The 23759-nt window shown below is 38.0% G+C and overlaps 3 protein-coding genes and 1 long non-coding RNA gene across 5 annotated transcripts; 3 read left to right on the top strand and 1 right to left on the bottom strand.

The window, feature by feature from the left end:
• The first annotated feature begins 11 nt into the window (after positions 1–11).
• LOC136259941 (dual specificity protein phosphatase 6-like) lies at positions 12–1278 on the top strand. Its single transcript, XM_066053518.1, has one exon. The coding sequence runs from the start codon at positions 68–70 to the stop codon at positions 1115–1117; it is 1050 nt and encodes a 349-aa protein (XP_065909590.1). The 5' UTR covers positions 12–67; the 3' UTR covers positions 1118–1278.
• Positions 1279–2229: 951 nt separating this feature from the next.
• LOC136259918 (uncharacterized) lies at positions 2230–21970 on the bottom strand. Its single transcript, XM_066053483.1, has 13 exons — positions 20919–21970; positions 11991–12045; positions 10890–10963; positions 9900–9950; positions 9740–9851; positions 9565–9686; positions 9390–9461; positions 9242–9338; positions 8999–9065; positions 8853–8915; positions 5085–5145; positions 3153–3221; positions 2230–2463 (listed from the first exon to the last, which is right to left on the bottom strand). The coding sequence occupies exons 1-13, from the start codon at positions 21909–21911 to the stop codon at positions 2305–2307; spliced, it is 1995 nt and encodes a 664-aa protein (XP_065909555.1). The 5' UTR covers positions 21912–21970; the 3' UTR covers positions 2230–2304.
• LOC136259961 (uncharacterized) lies at positions 6101–12406 on the top strand. Of its 2 annotated transcripts, none has more exons than XR_010703398.1 (5): positions 6101–8563; positions 10219–10422; positions 10492–10694; positions 10793–11414; positions 11999–12406. It is a non-coding gene; the product is annotated as an uncharacterized lncRNA (long non-coding RNA). The 2 variants fall into 2 exon arrangements; XR_010703397.1 differs by having other exon boundaries at positions 6101–8567.
• A 48-nt stretch (positions 21971–22018) lies between the features above and the next one.
• LOC136259938 (nucleosome assembly protein 1-like 1) lies at positions 22019–23509 on the top strand. Its single transcript, XM_066053514.1, has 2 exons — positions 22019–22119; positions 22164–23509. Exon 2 carries the CDS (start codon positions 22172–22174, stop codon positions 23399–23401), a length of 1230 nt encoding a protein of 409 aa, XP_065909586.1. The 5' UTR covers positions 22019–22119; positions 22164–22171; the 3' UTR covers positions 23402–23509.
• Positions 23510–23759: the final 250 nt, after the last annotated feature.

Here is a 23759-nt window from a genome sequence, read left to right as displayed (position 1 = left end):
TGAAATTAAGGTGAGAGTGGTACAGATCTAGTTAGTTACAAGCAATCGTTAGTTATCAGTAAGCAATATGGTGAAAGTAATTGATGCAAGCTCCCTTTCCCAGAAGCTGTGTACTTCCCGTGACCTGCTTCTTTTGGACACAAGAACCTCCAGTGACTTTGACGCTGGCTGCATTGAAGGAGCAGTCAATGTATATTGCACTGGATTGATGCTGAGGAGACTGAAAAAGGGCTCACTCCCCATTGAATCATTGCTGCCCTCCGATGAGTACAAGGAAATGTACGGGAGAGCCAAGTGCACCGAGTCTGTTGAAGTAGTGGTGTGCGATAAGGACAGTGAAAACGCTGCCTACGTTGATGACGATAGTCTTGCTTACTACTTGCTGAAAAAACTGACAAGAGAATGCAGGCAAGTATCGTTTCTAGCTGGTGGATATGACAATTTCAGCAAAGCTAACAGTGACAGATGCATCTGTAGTCCACCGCCATCGCCTACATGCAGTCCTGACCACATAACTTTGACAAGCAGGCCGTCCAGTCTATTTCTCAGGCTTTCGAACATTTCACTCAATGCAGCTGAACGATCAACGTTTATGGACACACCAGAAACCCCTTCATACCTTCAAGAAGTTCCACCAATTCAGATACTTCCTCACTTGTACCTTGGCTGCAGAAGAGTGGCTGCTAACCGAGACAGCTTACAAAGAGAGAACATTTCACACGTACTAAATGTCACAGCTCACATCCCTAATGAATATGAAGACTGCTTCACATACAAACGAATTGCAGTAGAAGATGCAGCACATGTAGACATGTATATGTACTTCAATGAGGCTTTTGACTTTATTGAGCAAGCCAGAAGAAGTAACCAAAAAGTACTTGTCCATTGCCAAGCGGGAATGTCAAGATCAGTGACAATTATTTTGGCTTACCTCATGAAGCACTTTGGCTTCAGCATGGAAGGTGCTTATGATCATGTCAAGGCAAGAAAATCAAACATTCAACCAAACTTCAGTTTTATGGGACAGTTACTTGACTTTGAACGCTTCCTAAGCTCTAGTCCATCAGATGCTAGTGGAGTGGAAAGTCCTTCACAATCTTTAGTTTATTCCATGTAAATATTGTATTATATTGATTGTGTGTATGTAAATTGTTCTGTAACAGGCAACAAAGCTCTCTTAATTATATCTGTGTGTGTGTGTTAATATATTGTTGTAAAATGTCAATTCCAAAAAAGCAAACAAATAAAAAAAATATGAATCAATTGAACTGAAAACAATGTGAAACATATAAGATAATGGCATGTAATCAAGGGATCCAGATGGATTGGTGCAGGGAGCTATGGGAGATTTACTGTTGGACAGTATGTAATCTTAACTGCTCAATTCAAACATACCCTCAAGGCCCACCCAGTGTATATTGCACACTATAACAGGCTGTACAGGTTTGGCTGCAGCTGTTGAGATCATCCACCATAACTACATTAAGTTATTACAACACAATGACCACAGACATTGCAGTGGCTTCTAGCTAGTCTGGCTGGCACCAGCTATAATGAGATCTTGTATTAAACAAACAATTATGTAGTGATGATCCTATTAGTGCGCTATATGTGATACTATTAATTACTAACTGTATACTAACTATAATTGCTACACCAACAGCAGTTAAATATTTATCACCTGCTACTAGCAGCCTAAAATATATGGCTTATTGATACATTTAATTATTGTTAACAGATTGTACAAGCACATGGCCCAGTTGGTGTTGGCAAAACTAACTGTTACAATCACTTATGTTTTATGAACATTTTCATATGAACAGTTGCAGTAGAGTGACTCTTATACGTACACATTTATATTAGCTTACAGTGAGGCAGAACCGTACACTTCTGGTATATATTGAGTACTTGAGAGACTTTAACGCAGATTGGGAAATGTATACAGTGGAATAGACCACAATGTGTATCAAGTCACTTTGTCAATACCATAACTTCTGGTTTACAATTGTGGTAGCACCTTCCACCATGCATTACCCCTTGGCACATGTGGCTTACTGACCTCCTTAGGCCATACTAGATCTAACCTATTCTATACTCCTACACTATTCCTTCCACTCCATATAATTACAAGTAGTTCTGATTGTATATTTCCCTCTTTGAACATACTTCCTGACCTCTCTAAACAACCTGTTTATTATATTATAGTCATGAATGGATTAACCACAATACTCATTATTGGTTAGTGATTATTACAAATATTGTACAATGAGAAACATGAAAAAGATTATTACTAGTATTATTATTTTATTTTGCTTCTTCACTTGAGTCTGTTTCTGTAGATGATGAATCACTGATACTTTCTGGGTTGTTACTGACCACATCTCGGTCAGATGGAATAGCATTTGCTCGCCGCGACCACACTTTAGGCCATGTTTTCTTCAACTTATCTAAAGCGAGTTCACACTAGTGATAGGAGGAAAAAAAACATTAATCCAGTGTCTTATATGAGACACATATTCCTATTCAGAAAGACTTATAGTGAAAACTGATACCTCCTAAATCTAACCCAAACTATGTGTAATTGATGAATTGATAATGTGGTCAAGAAACACTACAAGAGCAATTGGTTGTGATTGGCCAGAACCTGTAATACAAGGGCAGGGTTTAGTGTTTTATCCAATGAACCAGAGAAGCTTCACAACAGCCATACATAAATTTCATCACCTGGTAATTCAATATTGAGGCCACTAAGTGACAAACCATCAAAAGAAATGATTGCCACTACTCTGGCAGAAACCTTGACAGCCAATCAGTAGATGTTTTGCACATTATATGGGTTCTCCCTGGGTCTCAGATGTGAGTGCACAAAACACAACAATCTCTCAAAGTTTGTTTTGTATATACTACACTTATGATAGAAAGCACACAGAAACAAATCAAGGATATTCTTCATGGGCGTAGTACGAAAGTTTTGTCAATACTTGTGGGTGTCAATTAGCCGACTACAAGGATTGTTAACAATTACACGCTATAAGTTAGTTATACAACAAGCTATAATTTATAATATCTCGCAGGTAGTTGTACCCTCGCCAACTGAAGTGGATCAGCATATGCAGAAACACAGACTATACTGTTAAGTAAAGTGTCGTTACCTCTCTTGCAAATGTTCTGTTATTAGTAGTGAGTAACTCATCAATTCTTGTAACATTCAGCAGGGCAGGCTAAAACCAGTAAAAGATACAAAATATTTACATAGAGAATCAGATTCTAACTTTGTTACTACTAATCCCACCCCTCACCAACAAAAGCCTCCAAACATTAAAGATGTACCAACACACACAGAAATCACTTCATTACATTAAACACAACCCCTTCAAGGTACTATTACATTTAATGATCAAATAAGTGTCATGCAATGATCAAACAATCATCACTGTTGCAATAGGTAAAGATAACCATCACATCTCTACATCAAGCCGTTGAAGACATAAGTAGCTGTAGAAATATACAAATACTGCATAGCTGTTATACCAAGGAAGCTTATAAATATCAGATAAGACATACTTGTGGAAATAAAAACCTGGTAGTTCTGGTTACGTTAAACACGATGAAGCTCAATACAAACAATAGGAGGTGTATACAAAGCAGCCATCATGAAATGTAAGATTTATTTAATGAAAACAGAAACCTCCCATCCCTCGTAATTCAGCAATTAGCTTGTAAGAAAGTGCATAACATTACAATCAGGTGTAATTGTAGGGAATCATTGTTAAATTACTAACTGCTATATTATTATGAAAACTGACCACAAAGCATGAAATGGACTGTTTGCAAACTATGAGATCACAGTATCCATAAAGTCTGACAATGTTGTATGCATCAAATGGAAGGCAATCAAAAGTCACTAGGGCAGATTACACAACAATTGTTCCTGGACTATTCAACATGTGGGTTAACTATACAGCCAAAGTATGGCTTCAGTATACCCTCAGCGACCACAAACTAACCACACCAGAGTTGAACCAGACTACACCTATTTTCTATAACAAACAAAACATGATCATACATTTAACACTCTATCAACTATTAAATTGGCCAATTTAATCAAATTCAAGACAATATTTCTAACTCCATATATCACAACTGTTTAAAATGGTTACACAACCTCATAACATAAGGCAATAATGTTATTCAATGAGACTCAGCCAGAAGGAAATGGAAGACAGCAAGACTACAATGCATACGGTATTTACTCAAAGGTGAAACATTTAGAAAACACTTGACGTCCTCTGGTTATTACCAACAGATATTTGTGAGACATCAACCAACACCAGCCCTATCACAATTGGGTATTATTTTACATCATGGTAGTATCAAAAGCCATGATTCTGACTGGGTCACTGCCACTAGCAAAAACAATAGGTGATTTCAGCATGAGATAGGCCAACTATCACATATCAAGAGTTTCACTACTGTTTGACGTTGACTACACTGTACCATATCCCTCTGTGGTGGGCTCAATAAAAGGTGGGGATGATATACAAGTATCATCACATTAGAACTACACTGCTGTGGCTTAGTAGCTTGGTAATTTGATATGACACATTTATGTCCTCAATATCTTATGTGGTGAGTATCAGAAATCCAATATAGCACTAGATGTTAACATTTAAACCAGCAGGTTATGCCTTATTTGTACAAGCAGTTGTAGGTAATGAAATTGTAAGGTTTAATTGCCAGTCATTACTAAAATTAACATATCACTATTATAATGGCTATCTATTCATGACCACTGGACCGGATTAAGCCAATAAAAGTACATTAGCATGTTTGTTTGTTAAGCTTAGCGTTAAGTCCTGTTGTGAATCTGATCTAACAAGAAATAAATGTACCCTATAGTTTACAAGCAGACTGGGGTCCTCCGTTATGTCATTCTCTATCTTTATAGTAAAGTACACATTGAGTGTGATCACTGTAATCACAAACACTGCTACTGGAATATTGAGAAAGCCACCAGATAAACAATTAATGAGTTAATACACAAACAAGGCTGTGGATTAGAATGATGTGATTTTGTGCCTTACACAGTGTTGTTTTGCTACATCAATTCTGGCAGCGACAAAATCTGATCCTCTAGAAAAGTAACTGTGGAAACAAAGAATAACAGAGATAAGAGGTTGACCATGTACAAACACATAATATTCCCTATAGGGAACAGTTGGTATACAAACATTAGCTCCTACACTATCATAGAAAGGCTTCTAGGTTGTGCTACAAGCCTCAAGTAATATTATTGATTATATAAGAAATATTATTCATTTGCTTGTATGACCATTGCTTCCTGGCCTATCACTGTCCTTCCCAACAGGGCAACCAGATACTTTACACTAAGTCCAGTCAGCAAAATGACTCAGCAATAAAAATGTATAGGAGATGAATACACTGGAGCATGGGAGCAACCAACCAATAGTGGCCTGATTATCAAAGTGTCCTGATTATCAAAGTGTCCTGATTATCAAAGTGTCCTGATTTTCCAGGTCAGCTTACATGCTACATGTAACTTGTATTTTGGTACCACTACAAAAACCAGTGTCCACATCCACCGTATGTAGAATGTGCCCTGAAGGAATGTTGTGTTTCAATACAGTTAGTATATCACTGGACTGGCTGGCACATTACTGTGGTGATGATGTCAGTTACCACAGCAAGTCCCATGGGCACTAAACTGATGTGAGGAATGGTTTTTATGTCAAGTGTAAACCATTGACCACCAAACCAAATAACAAATACACACCCTGGTCTCTCACAACAGGACATTCAATTAATGCAAACACTTGGCATTGTTCAGTGTTTACACTGGATAAGGTCATTAGTACAATATTTTGCTTTGAAGTAGAGTGGTAGGACCAGTGTGTGTATCCTAGTGGGCACCCTTAGCCACAGGGTACACAGCCTTAGAGAATGTTCTGTCCACAACAACTATCCACGAAAGATTGGACTGTACAAACTTTAGTATAGCAGCAAAAGTAAATAATAAAAGTTCCCTCTTGATGGTAGTGATTAAAGTTTAAGGAATAGGCCATCAAATACTGGAAACTGAGAAGAAATAAATCAACTACAAGCATCTTCTACTGTGTGTTAAGTGTTGTCACTGTTTAGTGTTGCATTGTATCTGTTTACTCATACACATGAGTGTGACGCACTAGAATAGAACTATAACATTAACCATGTGTTAAAGTGATGACATGGGCTTTAAAGTTGGTTTCTTGTGTGTTAAGTGTTGCGTTAGGTGTTGTGTGTGTGTACACATGCTGGCAAGAGTGATTCTAGTGTGTGTACACATGCTGGCAAGAGTGATTCTAGTGTGTGGCGTTACTATACACACACTTGTGCCCACTCATCTGATGTATACGTGACGAGAATGTATTTGTATTTATACGAGTACGGGCACACAACTGCTTCATAATATGATCCACATAGCATTGTACAAATTGAGTGTTACTCTTAACATGATGCCTATACTGTAATGATGCACATACTCGTGTCAAGAAGACCTACATAAAAAGGAGGGAAAACTTGAGAACAACTACCTCACAAGTGTTGAACAAACTATACAAGTTGTGTAACTCAAACAAGTTGGGCAGTTGTACACTGAACACCCTAAAGTGTATAGGAAACCTGTATAGTGATAAAGCCAACTAAGTGATCAAGTTAGAGCCAATGGTCTGTGAGATTACATACAGGGTTTATGACGTTATCTTAGGGGACTGTGAACACACTTGTGTGGTTGCTTTTAGTACACCATCTGGTAGTGGTTAACCAGTGAGCATTCTTGGTTAATTTAAGCTACCAGGCCACAACTCAAATAGTCTGCAACACCAACATGGTATGCCTTTGATATGCCAGAAGGTTTTCTACAACAGAATCCAACTATCAGTTCCCCAGAGAGCTACTTCATAAGCCACAAGATGGCTGGTACAAAAAGGAACAGAGTTATTGTACTGTGTCTGTATATGTTAGATGGGTGGTCTGTATAAAAGGCCTGTATATTCATGGTAATGAAGCTATAAAATCATCTGTGACATATATATACATCAGCTCTGAATAGCAGTAGGACCATCATACACAGTAGTTATTCTTAGCAAACTTTCAGATTCAAGAGTTGCCTTGATTTATGTACTTCTGTGGATGCACTTCTTAAAACAACAGAGAGATGTGATCATTAAGACAGCGGACACACTGACAAGCCAGGATGAGCAAACTCAACAGTAGGAAAATGACATATCCACAAACTGATGGTGATACAACTGGTTCATATGAAATAATGAAGAATTTGACACCTTCTATTACTAATTGATCAGACTAAACATGTATCACTGTGTAATACTATAGCCAGTGAATAAGATGATAGTGGTCAGTAGTGAACAAATGGGCACAATGAATAATACTGGGAAGGGCAGCTCCCACTGATACCACTGATACTACTATCATTTCAATAACCACTGTATCACTATATCACACTAGGCTAATGATAGTTGTAACAATATAGTTACTGCAATACACACATCCAAAGTGAAGAGTAATATAGCAATAATTTGTATGTAGTGGTGTGTGTGTGTGTGTGTGTGTGTGTGTGTGTGTGTGTGTGTGTGTGTGTGTGTGTGTGTGTGTGTGTGTGTGTGTGTGTGTGTGTGTGTGTGTGTGTGTGTGTGTGTGTGTGTGTGGTGTGCGCATGTACATTGTGTGTGTGCAATGTGTGCAATGTCTGCGTGCATGCATACGTAGTGTGTATGTGCGTGTGCAGTGTATGCGTGCATACATGTGTGTGAGTACATGAGCGTGTGCATATGTACATACATAGTGCGCATGCATAGTGTAACGTGTGTGTGTGCGTGTGTGTGTGTAATGAATAACCAAATATCCATGTCTCTCTTAGTGGTGTTAGGGTCACTGTAAAGCTTTGGTTTCTACAACCTCTATCTGTGAGACATGGCACAGTTTTTTCCTGCCATTACTAGTCCAACCTTAAGAGGAATTGCATGCCCTGATTCCAATATCTCAGTGCTGCTTCACTGGGTGACAATGCCAGAGGCTTTGTTTTGTGTGTGCACATTCAGTGAGTGTCTTATTACTAAGAGCATTGTAGGAAGTGTAGATATAATAAAACAATACAAGTGCCTACAAATATATTACTACCAGAAACAAGTCTATTTGTCTTTCCTATTAGAGAGCATTTACTATGAGTGGATATGATGTCGGTGAACTTATGACACTAAAGAGATACCATGGTAATGTAGTAAACAAGCCTTCCTATTTTCACCACAGAACCCTCACAAAGCAACAATTAAGTCATCCACCCCTTTCTGAGAAGTGGACAGGAGATACTGCATGAAGAGGATGATGAATTGTAAATACAATATTGTTTTCTGTGTTGGCTAACAGCAGATGATATCAATGGAAACATGTCATGGTCCCCTCTCCTGAGCTGTACTACTGTGTTTTTGAATTAGCAGAATTACTGGACAGGCAACCTCTGCTGATGACCATCCAATGTTGCTGCTCAGTGAGTGAGTGTGTGTGTGTGTATGTTGCATATGTGTAGTGCGTGTGTGCGTATGTATACATGCGTACAGTACGGACATGTAGGTACGCACACACAGTATCGGAATTTGTATGAATGATGTATTAGAGTTACAATATAATGCATTCGATGCACATGATGAGTGCTGGGTGTGGTATATGCATGTGCATGGGTGTGCATTGTCATTATAAACTAATAACAACTCATAAACACAAGTTGTACACATTGGATGCAGTGTGTATATAACATACATGATATTAAGTAAACTGACCGATTTTCGATGGACACCTTTATCAATTCATCAGGAGTGGCACCATTCAAGGTAAAAAAAAGCCTTTAAACAAAAAAGGTAGCTGTTGTAACACACACACTGCAACACACGCACACACACGCACTCTGCAACACACGCACATGCACCTTATTAGTAAACTATGTTCATTGTTGTCCTCTGTGAAAAAGTGAGTCATTACACCCATTGCTTTATCTGGAGATAAATAGAAGAAACTCCATGGCAACTAGAACAACAAACTCTGCATGACCACAAGCATAGTGGCATGCACATAGCAAGGAAATGGACAATTTACAGAAAAGGTGTTACACGCATTACATGGGTGACAATCCATTAACAACACTCCACACATTCAAGGTGATTATTCGTACCAATCTGAGGATTGGTGAATCCTTGCTCTTGTAGGATTCTTGTTGAACCTTTAACATTGATTTTGGGATTAAACAACAATTGACGGCCATCAGCTTTCTAAGTGAAAAATACTTACACAAGAGTTGAGCACTAATGCTATACACATACCCTTAACAGTAGATTGATGGTGTTTGGTGACGCTAAAGTGCAAACGTCATCAAGATGAGACTGAAGATCTTCCTGTGTATGTGAAGAACTTTATTACGTACATTTAAATTTGAACCTGTTTCTCTACAGATACGACATGCACTATGTAGACAGACAAACAGACGGACACTCTTACTGAACTAATGGACAAATCAGTGAATAGCTTGGGATACAGTTTTAGGACATGTTGGAGCTGGTAATTGTCCAAGTACAAAGGCTTGCCACTGATAACTTTCAACATGCCATTCAATCTCTTGTCTAGCGAGGAAGAAATAATTCACACCAACACATGCACAAAACAAACCACTTACAAGTCATGTATGGGAACTTGACTAAGACCATTTCAGAAACACCACCAATCTCTTTCAGCAGTTCTGATAGCTTAGCTACATCTTCCAGACTACGTAGACTAGTAAGATTGGACTATAGAAAGAAGACGCTACACAACTTCATCTTCTTACAGAAACTTACTGTTGCCCAGTGTAGGTTTTTACAAAGATCAATGTTGGGTACTTTAGATTCCTAAAATAGCAATGAAAGTATCCAATAGTCAATATCACTTAATCCAGACACATATTAGGCAGTTGTTCATTATGGTATACTATGGGCCCTATCTCCCCTTACTATTATTACTTCATAAATTTAGTACAAAGTATTTGTGAAAACACAAATCTGTAATGTTGTGGTCGATTGATTTTGAGGTTGGCTTGAAATAGCAACAAGAAACCATCCTAGAAAATGATTTGTTATAAACATGTAGACATCAGAAATAATTTATGTTATTCCTTAGCAAAAAATTTACTGCTGGCTTGGATAAAGTGAAGCTCATCATTTTGTGAACAAAAAGAGTATTAGAAGTATGCTGCCGCTATAAAAAGATGGTCTTATCAATGATGTCTTAACATGGTGAAGGTAGCCTTATTAAAAAGGTCATGAAATATAGCTTGGAATCAACTTGACATTCCCACTACAATAAGGTGGACTCATTACAAAGGTGAGTGAGATGTCACTGTATTGTCACTGTATTGTGACAGGTGTTAATCGCAGATCACATCATCCACAGGTAGCCAGCAAAGTCCAGAAGCAGTTCACAGGGAGTACTAATTAACACAATTTAATAATAGGATATTGTCACACAAAGCACTACCTGTTACTAAGAGACCACATCTCAGAAAATTCTCAGAAACCAGACAAAACTGGTGCTAACAGTGAAACGTTTTAATACCTTGGATGTAATATTTGAAATATTCCGCAATAATGAAACTTGTAAGTTCAAACAGAGTGTGACATCAAATGTTACATGTGTATATAGTTTGTGTACCTTAAACCTAAGGTAACTTATGAATATTCTCTCTCCATTACAGATGAGGCTGTGTACCATAAGTGACACATTATGTCATGGTGAAGTCAGGCAAAGTGCAACACAACAAAATAGTTCAATATTTAAAAACCCCAATATACCTTGCTGTCAAAAATTCTCTCTTCAGTGGCCAAAGTGACATCGCATTGCATCAGAACTGGTAGTGACCTCAGATCTAAAAAAACAACAACAAATACACATGATTTGCTCCATTATATACACTAGTGGTTTTTGAGGTGTAAAGTTTGAGATAGGAAGGCCAAAGATTACATGATGGTATTCTATAGTGGAATACGTCCTCACTGTTCTGGGCACAATGTTTATTAGTGAGGTATATCCCGAGCATTGCAAATGGGACCATATGTTTCAGTAAGGGTGAAGGAAATATGAGAACCATCATGATCATTTCCTTACAATCATGATGTTGGATATTATAATGACATGAAGAATTCCACTATAGTCTAATTGATATCGTAATGGAACTTGTACTACAACTACAGCACTCATCAACTCAACAGTGTATTGTACTGATTCATACAACATACCTTGTCACAGTAATAAAGTTTCTCTCTGATTTGATTAATGAAGTACAGAAGTAGAGACAACTACTAACCACTGACTGTACAGTGAGTTTATTACTGTATACCAGGTTTATTTTGAGAAGGAAGATTTTTTGTGATTATTGTGGATTGGCACAAAAGTTTTCTTGCAGCTTGGTCAAAGTGGAATTATTTGACCTCCTTGGACAGTAGCAATCCGCAAAAAAATTCCTTCCCTTGAAAAAATCTTGCTATATGGTAGTTACACAAAGTCATTAACTAAATGTCTAATTATACAATAATCGTAATGGGTTTTGTGTTTAAATTATAACATCTCGGGATATGGTATTGGGAAGGGAAGAGAGGATTCACAGTATACTGTCACCACCATTAGATCATTAGTGGATATAAACACATGTCAGCTCTTTCCTCATCCACAGCCATAGCCCCTTCTAGTAAGTACACAAACATAAGATGACTTCATTAATAAGGCCATCCACATTTCATCTCATGGGTGGCCCATTACTGAGGTTTCAGGGTATAAATACTTCTGACTGGCTATTAACAACCTTATTTCATGCTGCCAGAATGTTTCTATTTACACTGGCACTCATCCTACAGGCTTGATATTAAGAAAATTGTTTAATTGATTATATCACTCACCAATACAGGATACATCAATGCCAAGCTTAGCAAGATAGTTCAATCTTTTCACCACCTGAAGAAGATTACAAAGATACAAGGACCAACAAATAAGTACCATCACACAACATTAACTACATTGTAATGTGACCACTTTTCTGTGAAGATGTTTAGTGATTACATAAGTATATGACAACTATTAGAAGAGAGTTAGCTCTTGTGTTTCATCTCTTTAATAAAACATGTATACTAGACTGCCATATGTTGAGGTACATTCTTCATGACTAGTTAAGTACCCACATGCCAGACACACACTACAAACACACAACAACATGGACACAATATTACACTACACATTACACACTCTAAACAAAATAACTGTTTTGGTGTCATCACATGTAACGTGTCATTGACAAAGAAACAATTTAAGCACTTGTCTACCATCATCATCAGAGAAACCTTTGATACACTTATATGCCACTACACAACAACAACTGATTGCATAAACACACACATACACATGGGAGCCTGTATTCTGCGGAATAGGGAATAGCAGAATAACGGAATTGCAGAATTACGGAGTAAGCGGAAATCACATTCTAAACTTTTTGTTATTGTTTATAGCCTCTGTAACGTTTCAATATACATTCCTCACCTCGTAGAGAACACAATCACAATGGCACCAATCCTTGGGGGCGATCTTTAAATAGGATATGTACAATGATATTCACTCTAGAACAATCTAACTAAACTAAACTACTGTTAAATACACTTCACTACATAATTGCTAGAAAACTAGAAGTTCTTTGTGCTATACTTGCTCATACCAGCTGTCACACACGAGCAGCTAGCTAGCTAGCTAACTGGCCGAATAGTTTAGGACAAAACAGTTCGCCCCCTAGGTAGCTACCCTGCATGCATGGAATAATCTGACCTTTCTTATAACTCTGTTACCATCCTAAAGTGTTTCAAATAAATTTGGAGAATAATACTGCTTTCAGCTCCCAACTTCAGAGCTCCAACCTCGGCTCTAACACTTTGTATATAACTCTAATAAATTCGGGCAGTTACTCATGTGTGAGAGCTAGTATGAGTAAGTATAGCACAAAGAACTTCTAGTTTTCTAGCGATTGTGTAGTGAAGTGTATTTGATGGTAGTTTAGCTTAGTTAGATTGTTCTAGAGTGAATATCTTTGTACATATCCTATTTAAAGATCGCCCCAAGGATCGGTGCTATCATGATTTGTGTTCTCTACAAGGTGAGGAGTGTATATTAAAACGTTATAGAGGCTATAAACAATAACAAAAAGTTTAGAATGTGATTTTCGCTTATTCCGTAATCCCGTTATTCCATATTCTGCGGAATACAGGTCCCCCCCACACACACAAACTTCTTGACTGCCTGCCTGGAGATCTTCATCCCTGCCCCAACTATCTACCCACTTATGCTAGGTAACCCAATTACAAGCAATTTATTTAAGCCCAGTGAGTGAAAACCTCCAAGGAAGGTGGATGACAAGTATGCATGGTGTAAGCTTGTTAGAGGCAAGGGAACCAAAAAAGCCAGGGTTGTTGACAGTTTAAGCCATTTTCGCAATCTTTGATTTCACAACTTTTATCCCACATCCTTTTTCAAAGCTTGGTTATTTTGGTATAGATATTGCTCCCTTTTGTATTAAAGGCCTGTCTACAGTTTGCTTTTACCTGTCTTCTTTCTACAGGAATAACAAATACAAATAAGTTTTAAATCATACATTTTGTATCAGTGCTGAGCGGTTTTGATATTTCAAAGATGGTACGATATTGTTGCTTGATATTGTGGTATAACATTATCGGTATGCCTTAGTTAGATGCCATTTTAAGCCTCTACTACTACAAAAGTACAGTTTCTAAACATTTTACTCAAGACACAACTGTGTTAGCAAGCTTATTACAGTACATTATTGTACACCAATCCATATCCTTTCATATGTACACTTTTCATACAAATAGTTAAGCTTTACAATACTATTTTTTTTTAATTATTGAGGTGTCAAGGATTTAGACGGTATCAAAAACAGATACTGTGGTTTAACTAAATTCTTGGTATAATACGCAGCGCTATTTTATATACATGGTTACACTGTATGTGAACTACAGGTTGAATTTTATTCTCTACACCTGTAACTGCAATTTATCAGCTGAAGGTTCTATTACGGTGACTGCACTATTAGAGTAACTTGATTGAGCACACAACTATCTATATATATATATATAGCAACAAGTGCACAATTTTTTTTTGGACTTTTCAACTAGAGTAGGGACCATAGCACATTGAGATAAAAGGTACTGAAACAAGCTGGAGTAGTGCACGATATTAAATCACAGTAAAACAATAAGAAGTGTTATATCCCTACTGTGCATTTGAGCACAGTAGGGATATAACACTTCTTATTGATTTAATATCATGCACTACTCCAGCTTGTTTCAGTACTTTTTATCTCAATGTGCTATGGTCCCTATTCTAATTGAAAATTCCAAGTTTTTTTGTGTACTTGATTGTTAACTTTTTCTGCAAAATAAAATTATTATGACTGGTGGACCCACGCATACCGCATAAAGAAATGTTGCCGCATGCCCCAGCTACCAATTATTGTCTGAAAAGTGAAGTATCCATTACGCTTTGTTGTCAGCTATGTTCAACCTGTTACACAATATTACGAATCAAGAACTGTTCAAAAAGCACCTCTGCAATCAAAGTAGCCACTATGAAAAATACAGATGATTTCCGTCACAAAGGGAAGCCATCACGTGCTACCGTCAAAATCCCTGTCAGTCAAGATGAATGGGACACAAAGGAGGACACTGGTAAGTCCATGAAGAATGCATTGCATGTACTGCAGTATGCCAAAAGGCACCTCTTGGGCAGAAGTGACGTCAAACAGTGAAAAAAATCAAGCCCGTAGCCTTAGCCGTTATTGAGTTACACTTGTCTGAAGGCATCAGTCAGTCAGTCAGCCAGTCAGTAGAAAATTCTGTTTAATAAAATTCTTTTTAAAATTCTGTAGCAACTTGTTGAAAGCGTTTCGGGTTGAACCGAAAGCTTGTTTGGGCTTAGTTTTACCTAACCAATACTGCCTCATTGTCGTCAGGGAAAACTGAGGCTGGTTTTTGGGTGATTTTTTTCGTGGGCCACGCCTACACCTTTGTGGTCCCTACTATACAGTACTATCGTATCAGCTCATTTCGAATCCCTTAAGGTTTGCACTACTATGGTTACCCTGTCCTACAGACCCATTTTCAACTCAATCCTTTGAGCAGTTTGCTCTGTAGATGTGACAAAAAAATGGTACTGAAATTTGCTTTTGGACTCACCTACAATATAATCAGAAATTGCCTTTTTATGCACAAAAAGAAACCAAACCGAAACTGTAGTTGTGCATATACCAGGAATGGCTCAAATTTAGTACATGGACTTCCCTAACTTGAGGGAAAATCCATTATAAAAATTGCTTCATTCAGATAAGGTAACAGAGCTAGTTACATAGCTACATGTGTGTGAGTATTATTAACTGGCTTCTTGGGAACAATTGTAAACATCATCGTATCTGGACAGAAATGGGTTACTTTTCCAGTGGGGGTGGGTCATCTTTTATACTAAATTTGAGCTAGCCATCTCCATGATACACACCTCCAAACGTCACCTTGTTTTCTTTATATTTTTTCCCTTTGCAACAACAAAAACCTTGAGAATTGCTTTATGTCAAATATGGAGTTTTATATACCAGCATGCATTTTTTTTGCTATACATAGTACTGGCAAATTACACAAGATCTTATGACATACATGAACTAGCTGAATATTTTCTCAGTAAACTAGAATCATGTTAATAACTGCATTTACATATCCAAATGGATATATATACTATCTGCACAAACAAAACACTCTAATAGAAGGTACGCGTACTACAATAACAATAATCGGTGAATATAAGACTAAACACCATATATGTACAGGAAAAGGAAGGGCTCCATAACAATTCCCTATTAGCTTAGGAGTAGAATGATGTACCTGTATTTGTGTTTTGTTAGAGTGAAGCATAGTGTGTGCAGAATGTGCTGAACAATGTAGTCTGTAGTTGTTGCAGGTGTAGAAAAAGTTGAAACAGGCAGAAACATAGGAGAATGATGATCTTTTCTGCTCACTACATAGGAAATATGACAAGCTCTCAGCAGAGTTGGTAAATCCACAATCCAAACTCATAATGCTGGAAGTCTATGCCATATCTCCTGCTGTAGTGACACAATTTGATACTCAGCATGGACAGACATGCCCATCCAGTTATGTCATAATTATGCCAATGAATCTTGTGGGAAAGATTGCCATGTACAAGATCACTACTAAATCAGGTCTCACAGTACCGCATGTGCAGTGAACCACAGTACAAACAAAAGATGATTAGTAACGTAAGTACCACTAAGTAGGACCATATAACACAAGCCATGTATGGAAGTATTGTAATCTATGACATTAACCCCTTAAATTTTTGTCATTACATTTTGGTTACAAAAAGATAACAAACAAGCGTAATGGAAAAATTGGGAATTTTACAAGCTAGTAAGGATCACTGCACTTAAACAAGGAGGACCATCATCCGTGAATTTAATTCCTACTTTAGCCCATACAATCTGCAAATTACAATAAACCAATATGGCTAATGTAGGGAATAAATTTACACTTCAGGTGATGATCTTCCTTGCTTAAGTGTTTGTAATGATCCTTACTAGCTTGTATATAACCTTACACTTGTTAATTTTTTTGCAACCATAATTTACCATAGTGAACTTCTACCGTATGACAACAAATATTGGCGAAGCTAATATTTGGCGATTTGCTATAAAATTGCAGTTGGCAAAATGCTCTCATTGAAAAATTGGCGGTGCACCACACCACCTGGCATTGCATGCGAGGTCGTATGTGGTGGAAGGATGAAGCACACATGCTGAATCCTTTTTGTGCTGAAATGTTTATCTTATGGATTCAGTCACTGCATGCATCAGTATAGCCAGGTAACTTTCATGAAACTGGGTCGGGTCATCCCGGTATGAATCATTTTAAAGGTCCTGCAGTAGCCTAGTTTCTTTTGTGGGTCATGCCCATTTATATCAGGTTGTCTGTAGGCCACACCCATTTATCAATGGCTGTGTACTAATCCAATGGCTGTACATGAATCCATGTCTGTTTTGCAAAGCTTAAATGGAGCCACACCCACTAATCAAGTACGAGTTCTAGTCTTAAAGCAGGCAGCTTCAGTCGTGAGCCACACCCATTTGCATGCGTGGAACCACACTAATTTACCAATAAGGTGTGATTAAGTAGTAAATATGAAGGTTTGTTGAAACCTACCTCAACAACTGCTATCAAAAGCTTGGACACAAGGTATGAAAATAATATTGATGAATTTTAAATTTGGCGGTTTGGTGACGAATCGCCAATTCGCCAAATTTAGTTTACTGCCAATTTTGTTCTTATATGATATAACATTGCATTGAAGGAAAGAATGGTACCAGACAATTGAAACTATAATTGTACAAAGGGAAAATTAGAAAAAAGTAGTGAAACAAGGGAATAGCTAAAAAGTAGTGAAACAAGGAAGGTTGCCTATACCTGCAGATATACTAGTGGACATTAAATTCCTAAACTTCAGTCTATAACCATGACTAAATTAGGGGTCCATTAGTATATCTACAGGTATAGGCAACCTTCCTTACTTTTTAGCTTTTCCCTTGTTTCACTACTTTTTTTATTTCTTTGATCCCTAATTCAACTTATAATTCCTATTTTTCCTTCTACTTGTTTATTAATGACAAATGAACTGGCGCATACCACATTAAAAGAAAGAATGGTGCCAGGCATGCCACATAAAATAATTTTGCATCATAATGTGTGCCCCAACAATCAATTATGTAATGGCAAGGGAGGTGGCCATTACACTTAGTTTTCAGCTATGCTCCGTCCATTACACAGTGTTACAAATGAAGAACAGTACAAGAGGCATCTCTGCAATCAATCCAGTTGCTACGGAAAATACGGGTGATAAGCATAATAGCCAACACAGCCACAGGGAAGCAGCATCGTGTTATCGCGAACCAACACCTTGCACTGCCAGTTATCAGCGAAAAGAACTGGAACACAGAGGAGGACAAAAGCAAGTCCATGATGCGTGTATTGTACATACTGCGGTTGGCAAAAAGGCACATCTTAAGACGAAGCAACATCGAACAGTGAGAAAATCAAGCCTGTAGCCTTATCCATTGTCGAGTTATGCCTGACTGGAGGCATCAGTTAGATAGTTAAGTTATAATCAGTCAGCATAAAATTCTGTAAATAGAAATTGCCATAGAAAGTTTTTGGGGTTGATCTGAAAACATTTTTGGGTTTGGCTGTGCCTAACCAATCGGAAAATTGAGGCCGGTTTTAGGGTGATATTTTTGGCTGGAAAAGCCAGTTCTTCATGATCCCTAACATACAGTACTATCGTACTATATGATGACAAAACATGTACCTCTATACTAATCAATTAGCAGTGTGACCATTTTGTGCAGTATTCAACTATGTGCTACCCAGTACTTACTTACTTCGAGTGTTGAAAGCATACTACAATACTGTATGATAGTAATCACATTAAGTCTCCAGAAAGTTTACTGTCATGTACAACCATGTAGAAATGTGCTAGTAATAAAACTGTAGTCTCATGTGTCTTGTCTGTATTCTGGCTGCTTTATTTATATATATTCAGTAGTACTGCTCAAGTAGGGATCTAAAATGACACACGCCACCTAAAATGCCTCCTTTAAAAATCATCTTAGAAACATCTTACGCAACGAAAATCACCTCTATGGAATACATTAATCCATCTAATTTCAAATACAGCATTAAGGTTACGGATAATTTCAAAAACTGTGTTGTGGTACAACTAATTGTGCTTGTTTGTTTTTACTACAGAACAACGACTGTTCTTGGGTGTGTGGTCCACAATAGAGCACACCCCAAAAACCAGACTAACAGATCACTGAATCCTTATAATTTCAACACAAGTTACTAAACAACTAAAATATCTAGGTCCTGTGGAAGCGATTTTTTAAGTTACCGGTTGTATAGACGTTTTATTGAACTTTTAGTACTTTTTCGAGTGAAACAAGCTCTTTGAAGGCTTGTATCTGAGTCACTGGGAAGAAACATGCCAAAAACGCTTCCACAGGACCTAATAAATTTAATATACAGTATCACTATGCCCCAGAAATGCCAATAGAGCCTACAGCTTTTGCTGTATTTGGCAGTGGAAAAACATGGTAGTGACAGCTGGAGCTGAGCAATGTACGGGCTGGCTTACTTGTGTTACTACAACAAATTGTAGTGTTCCACCTGCCTCAAACTACACTGTAGCTACAAAAAAGCATTAAATATGAAGGGCTTCACTTTCATTTAAAACTTTTCACGCTGCTAGCCTGGTTTTATGGGCTTCTCAAAAGTATCGATAGGCATTCAAAATTTTGAATGATTGCCCATGACTATACCGTAACCTTAAACACAAGAGAAAAATAGCTGGATAGAGAATTTTAAAAATCACCAAAACTCAAACTTTCATCTGCTTGTCTGACCATACTGGAGGCCAAACGAATCAGTGTACTGTCACCATTTTAAACCACAATAACAAACTCACCAGCCTCTTGGGGTTCCGATGAGTGTGTGTCCTCTGCGCCTTGTCTTTCCTTTTATCTTCAATCAGGCTGGTCATCGTCTTCATGCAACGAAACCATATCCAGATGTTAATTTTCCATATTACTTTTCTTGAGCAGCATATTTAGACACCACCAAAATTATTTTTTTAAGTGCTTATGCTACTGTAAAAGGTATTGGACACCTGTTAGATACCTGTAACTTCACGATAGGTTCGAGACCACGTTCATTAATGATCTTGGTTGATTAATAACAATCGAGCATAGAGACCACACCTCTTAATAATCTATTTACTCGAACATGATAACCACATCCCCTTATTGACTTGAAATACTCTAATACAGCAGTCACCCTAATAGAACAGTCACATGAGTATAGCTAGACAAAAACTAAACAAAAACTAAACAAACTAGTATATTTTTAAAATGAAGTAGGGATCCAAGTGATAAAAAAAGTAATGAAACAATGATGGTATTACAGCATACAGTGTAGCTCAGTGGGGAAAATCCCTACTTCGGCATTGAATAAAATAACCATTATAACATGCCGACGTAGGGTTTTTCTCACAGATATGCTGTAATATCTTCACTCACCTCTTGTTTCACTCACCTGGATCCCTGCTTCATTTTTAAATTAATATATCAGAGTTCCTACATACACTGATTGTACCTCATGTGACTCAGTTAAGGGTGGTCATATGTTACATTGTATAAAATCTCAGCAAATTGATCTGGGGTTGATTGATCTGGTGATTTTGACAAACGCACCACATTATATCTCCCATGCAATTTAGATACCAAAAAAAACAAATGTTAAGCAGCATGATCAAAGTTAAGTGAATTTGGCAAATTGAAGCCTCTCCCTTCTTGAGTTTGAAGTAGTGAAGCAACGCCATCTTTGAAACGTGCACAATTACTGTATCTTCCTTTTAAAACTGGAATATTGCTGAGAATTTTATTATTTTAAATTTGCCAAAATTTTCACTATACCCTGGTGTTAAAGTTTGTTTCTCAGATAAGGTATTGGGTGGCCAGCAGGGCATTTGAAAAGGTTCTGGGATGTATATGACATGGATATAACAATACACACACATTAAATACTAGGTATATGAGGTGTCAATGTTTTACCAGATCACCCAGTGTGTGTTATTACCACCCCATGCTATGCCACAGGTGTTACATTTTTTGTTGTTGCTGTCATACTTACTACTCTATTACAACATACACTCACGTGATTTGTATCTAGTAAAAACAGCTCAGGATTATATTTCAGAATTTGCTTCCACTGCAGCTTCCACTTAATGAAAGTATAAACATTAAAATACAAACTTTTTGAATTAATCTTCAAAGTAGGAGGCAATCGTTTCAATATTACATCAATGAATTCATCTGAAAAGCCAGCTTGACTGAGTTCTTTAACTCTCTGCATGACTTCTTTGGGTGTACTGCCTAAATAACTTGCACTAGTATATCTCCACCTTTGCTCAGCTTTCTCCTTCCCTGCACCAGAGTCAGTAGAATATGTTGCTTGCTCTTTACACACATCTGATGGGAATAACTTTTCTTTTGTTTCTTTGTCCTGCAAAGGTTGTGTCTTTTTCTTCTTCAGTGCATCACTGGAACTCGCTTTATCAAATGGAGATTGTTTACCAGGTGCATGGCTAGCTGCTTGCAACTTGTCAACCTTTTTACTATCAGGTTCTGTCTGTGTTGCGGTGGATTCTAAAGCTTGTATACTTGGTCTTGACCCAACTCTGGCTTGTCTCATTGCCCCTATTCTACGTATAGGTACTGTAGATACTTTTTCTTTCGCTTCATTGCCCTGCAGGTTTAGTGTTCTTTCCTTCTTCAATGTAGCTTTGGAATTCGATTTATCCACTGAAGGTTTTATTTGGGAATTTACTGATTCTTCATTCACTGCTTCTTCAGGAGTACGGCTAGCCGCTTGTGACTTGCCAACCTTTTTGGGTGGGGTCAGTGTCGCAGCGGACTTTAAAACTTTTGGTCTAGTTCTGGCCGGTCTCTTTGTTTCTATTCTTTGCGTAGATGCCGTAGCTAGAACTGTTTTGCGGTTGGACTCCCTTGAGGTTGGAGATTTTGGTCGTTTTCCGCTAATTGCACGTACATTCTGGGCACAAAACGCTCTAGTTTTTAGCACTAAGATCTGTCTTGAAATTAAAGTTAAATTTAAAGTTCTTCCGCTGCACAACGTAGCTCGCAGCATACTACTCTACACTCTAAATAAGCCACACTGTACATACACGTGCCATCACATGTACTTATAAGCACCTGCGCTTACAAAAAAGTAAATAATATTTTTCTGCGTCTGATATAGAAATCTTCCCTTTGTACCGGGAGGCTCACGTTATCTTCCCGCCTAGTACAACACGTGCTGTGAAGAAGGTTGATCTCTTACTTGATCAACAAGCCAGGTACTTGAATTAACTTATTTAAAGCCGTACTGAAACCTGACTAGGATATCAAATGTCGGGAGAGAAGTCCTCTACAACCGATCAAGCAGCCCCGTCCATTTCGGCAGGGACTGTAAACCTTTCTGCACTTGCTAGTCAGCTGGCGCAAGACCCTACTCTGATGGCAGCAGTGCAGCAACGATGTTCGGAGTTAGTGGGCGAATCATCCGGCTACATTGAAAGTTTGCCCGCCCAGGTTCAAAGGAGAATCAAAGCATTGAAAAATCTTCAGGTTGAGTATACCAAGATTGAGCAGGACTTTTTCGCCGAGGTGGCAGCTCTTGAAGCTAAATTCGCAGCCAGATACAAACCATTGCTGGATAGGAGAGCTGACATAGTGAATGGAAAGTATGAGCCAACTGACAAAGAGTGTGAATGGGATTCTGATGATGATGATGAGGATGATGAAGAAGAAGATGACGAGGATGATGATGCTGCTGCTGATGATAAAAAGTCAGATCCTAAGAAAGATGATAGTCAGGATGCCAAGAAGAAGCCAGCAAGTGCAGATGCTGCTGGTGACGAGGAGCAGGTCCCAGGAATACCTGACTTTTGGTTGACGATTTTTAGAAATGTGGATATTTTGGAAGATATGATTGAGAAGCATGATGAGCCATTGTTCAACCACTTACTAGATGTCAAGGCAGTTTACAATGATGACAAAGGACTGGATTTTACGTTAGAATTTCATTTCTCTGAAAACGAGTACATGACGAATAAAGTACTCACCAAGCGCTACACAGTAGAGTGCAAGGTGGATGATTGTGATCCGTTTTCATTTGATGGCCCATCAATTGTGAAGACAACTGGCTGTAAGATTGACTGGAAGAAAGGTAAAAACCTTACAGTGAAAACTGTTAAAAAGAAGCAACGTCATAAGGGACGTGGACAGACTAGAACTGTTTCAAAAACTGTCCCTAACGAATCATTTTTCAACTTCTTCAGTCCACCAGATTTATCAGATGACACAACCACTGATGATGTGGATGAAGATGCAATGGTGGAAACCATAGCAGCAGATTTTTCCAAAGCTGAGTTTATAAAGGACAGGGTAATACCCCAGGCGGTGCTGTACTTCACTGGTGAGGCTCTAGAAGATGATGATGATGGTGATGAGGAAGAAGAAGCAGAAGAGGATAAAGGATCGGGTATTGATGATGATTATGATGAGGATCAAGATCCTGATTTTGATCCATCCAAAGTACCGCAAGGGGAGAAGCCTCCAGAGTGTAAGCAACAATAACAAGCACGAAACACTGGTGCATCTAATAGTAATATATTGAAGTGGCTGTATGTGTGTGAGGTGTACTGTGTTTATTGGTACATTTTGAAAATTGTTTTTTACTAATAACCCTGAAAGTGTGGTACACAAAGTTTTAAGAGATGCTCTGATTGAACATCATCCTCAGTCAGCTGTACTCCTATCCAAGATGCTCTTAGTAGTCCTTGATTCAGATATATATTATATAGGATTACAACATAGCCTGTGTAGTGAGATTTGAATTTATATGGTGCTACAGTCCATAGATTATGGTATCTGTGTGGGGGAGACAACTTTGGCGTTACAAGTAAATAACAAGTATGTATCAGTGTGCATGCCA

The sequence above is a fragment of the Dysidea avara genome, chromosome 7, assembly GCF_963678975.1.
Source record: "Dysidea avara chromosome 7, odDysAvar1.4, whole genome shotgun sequence".
Classification (NCBI taxonomy): domain Eukaryota; kingdom Metazoa; phylum Porifera; class Demospongiae; order Dictyoceratida; family Dysideidae; genus Dysidea; species Dysidea avara.
The sequence above is the reverse complement of the archived record's forward strand: the minus strand, read 5'-3'. Positions and strand labels throughout refer to the sequence as shown.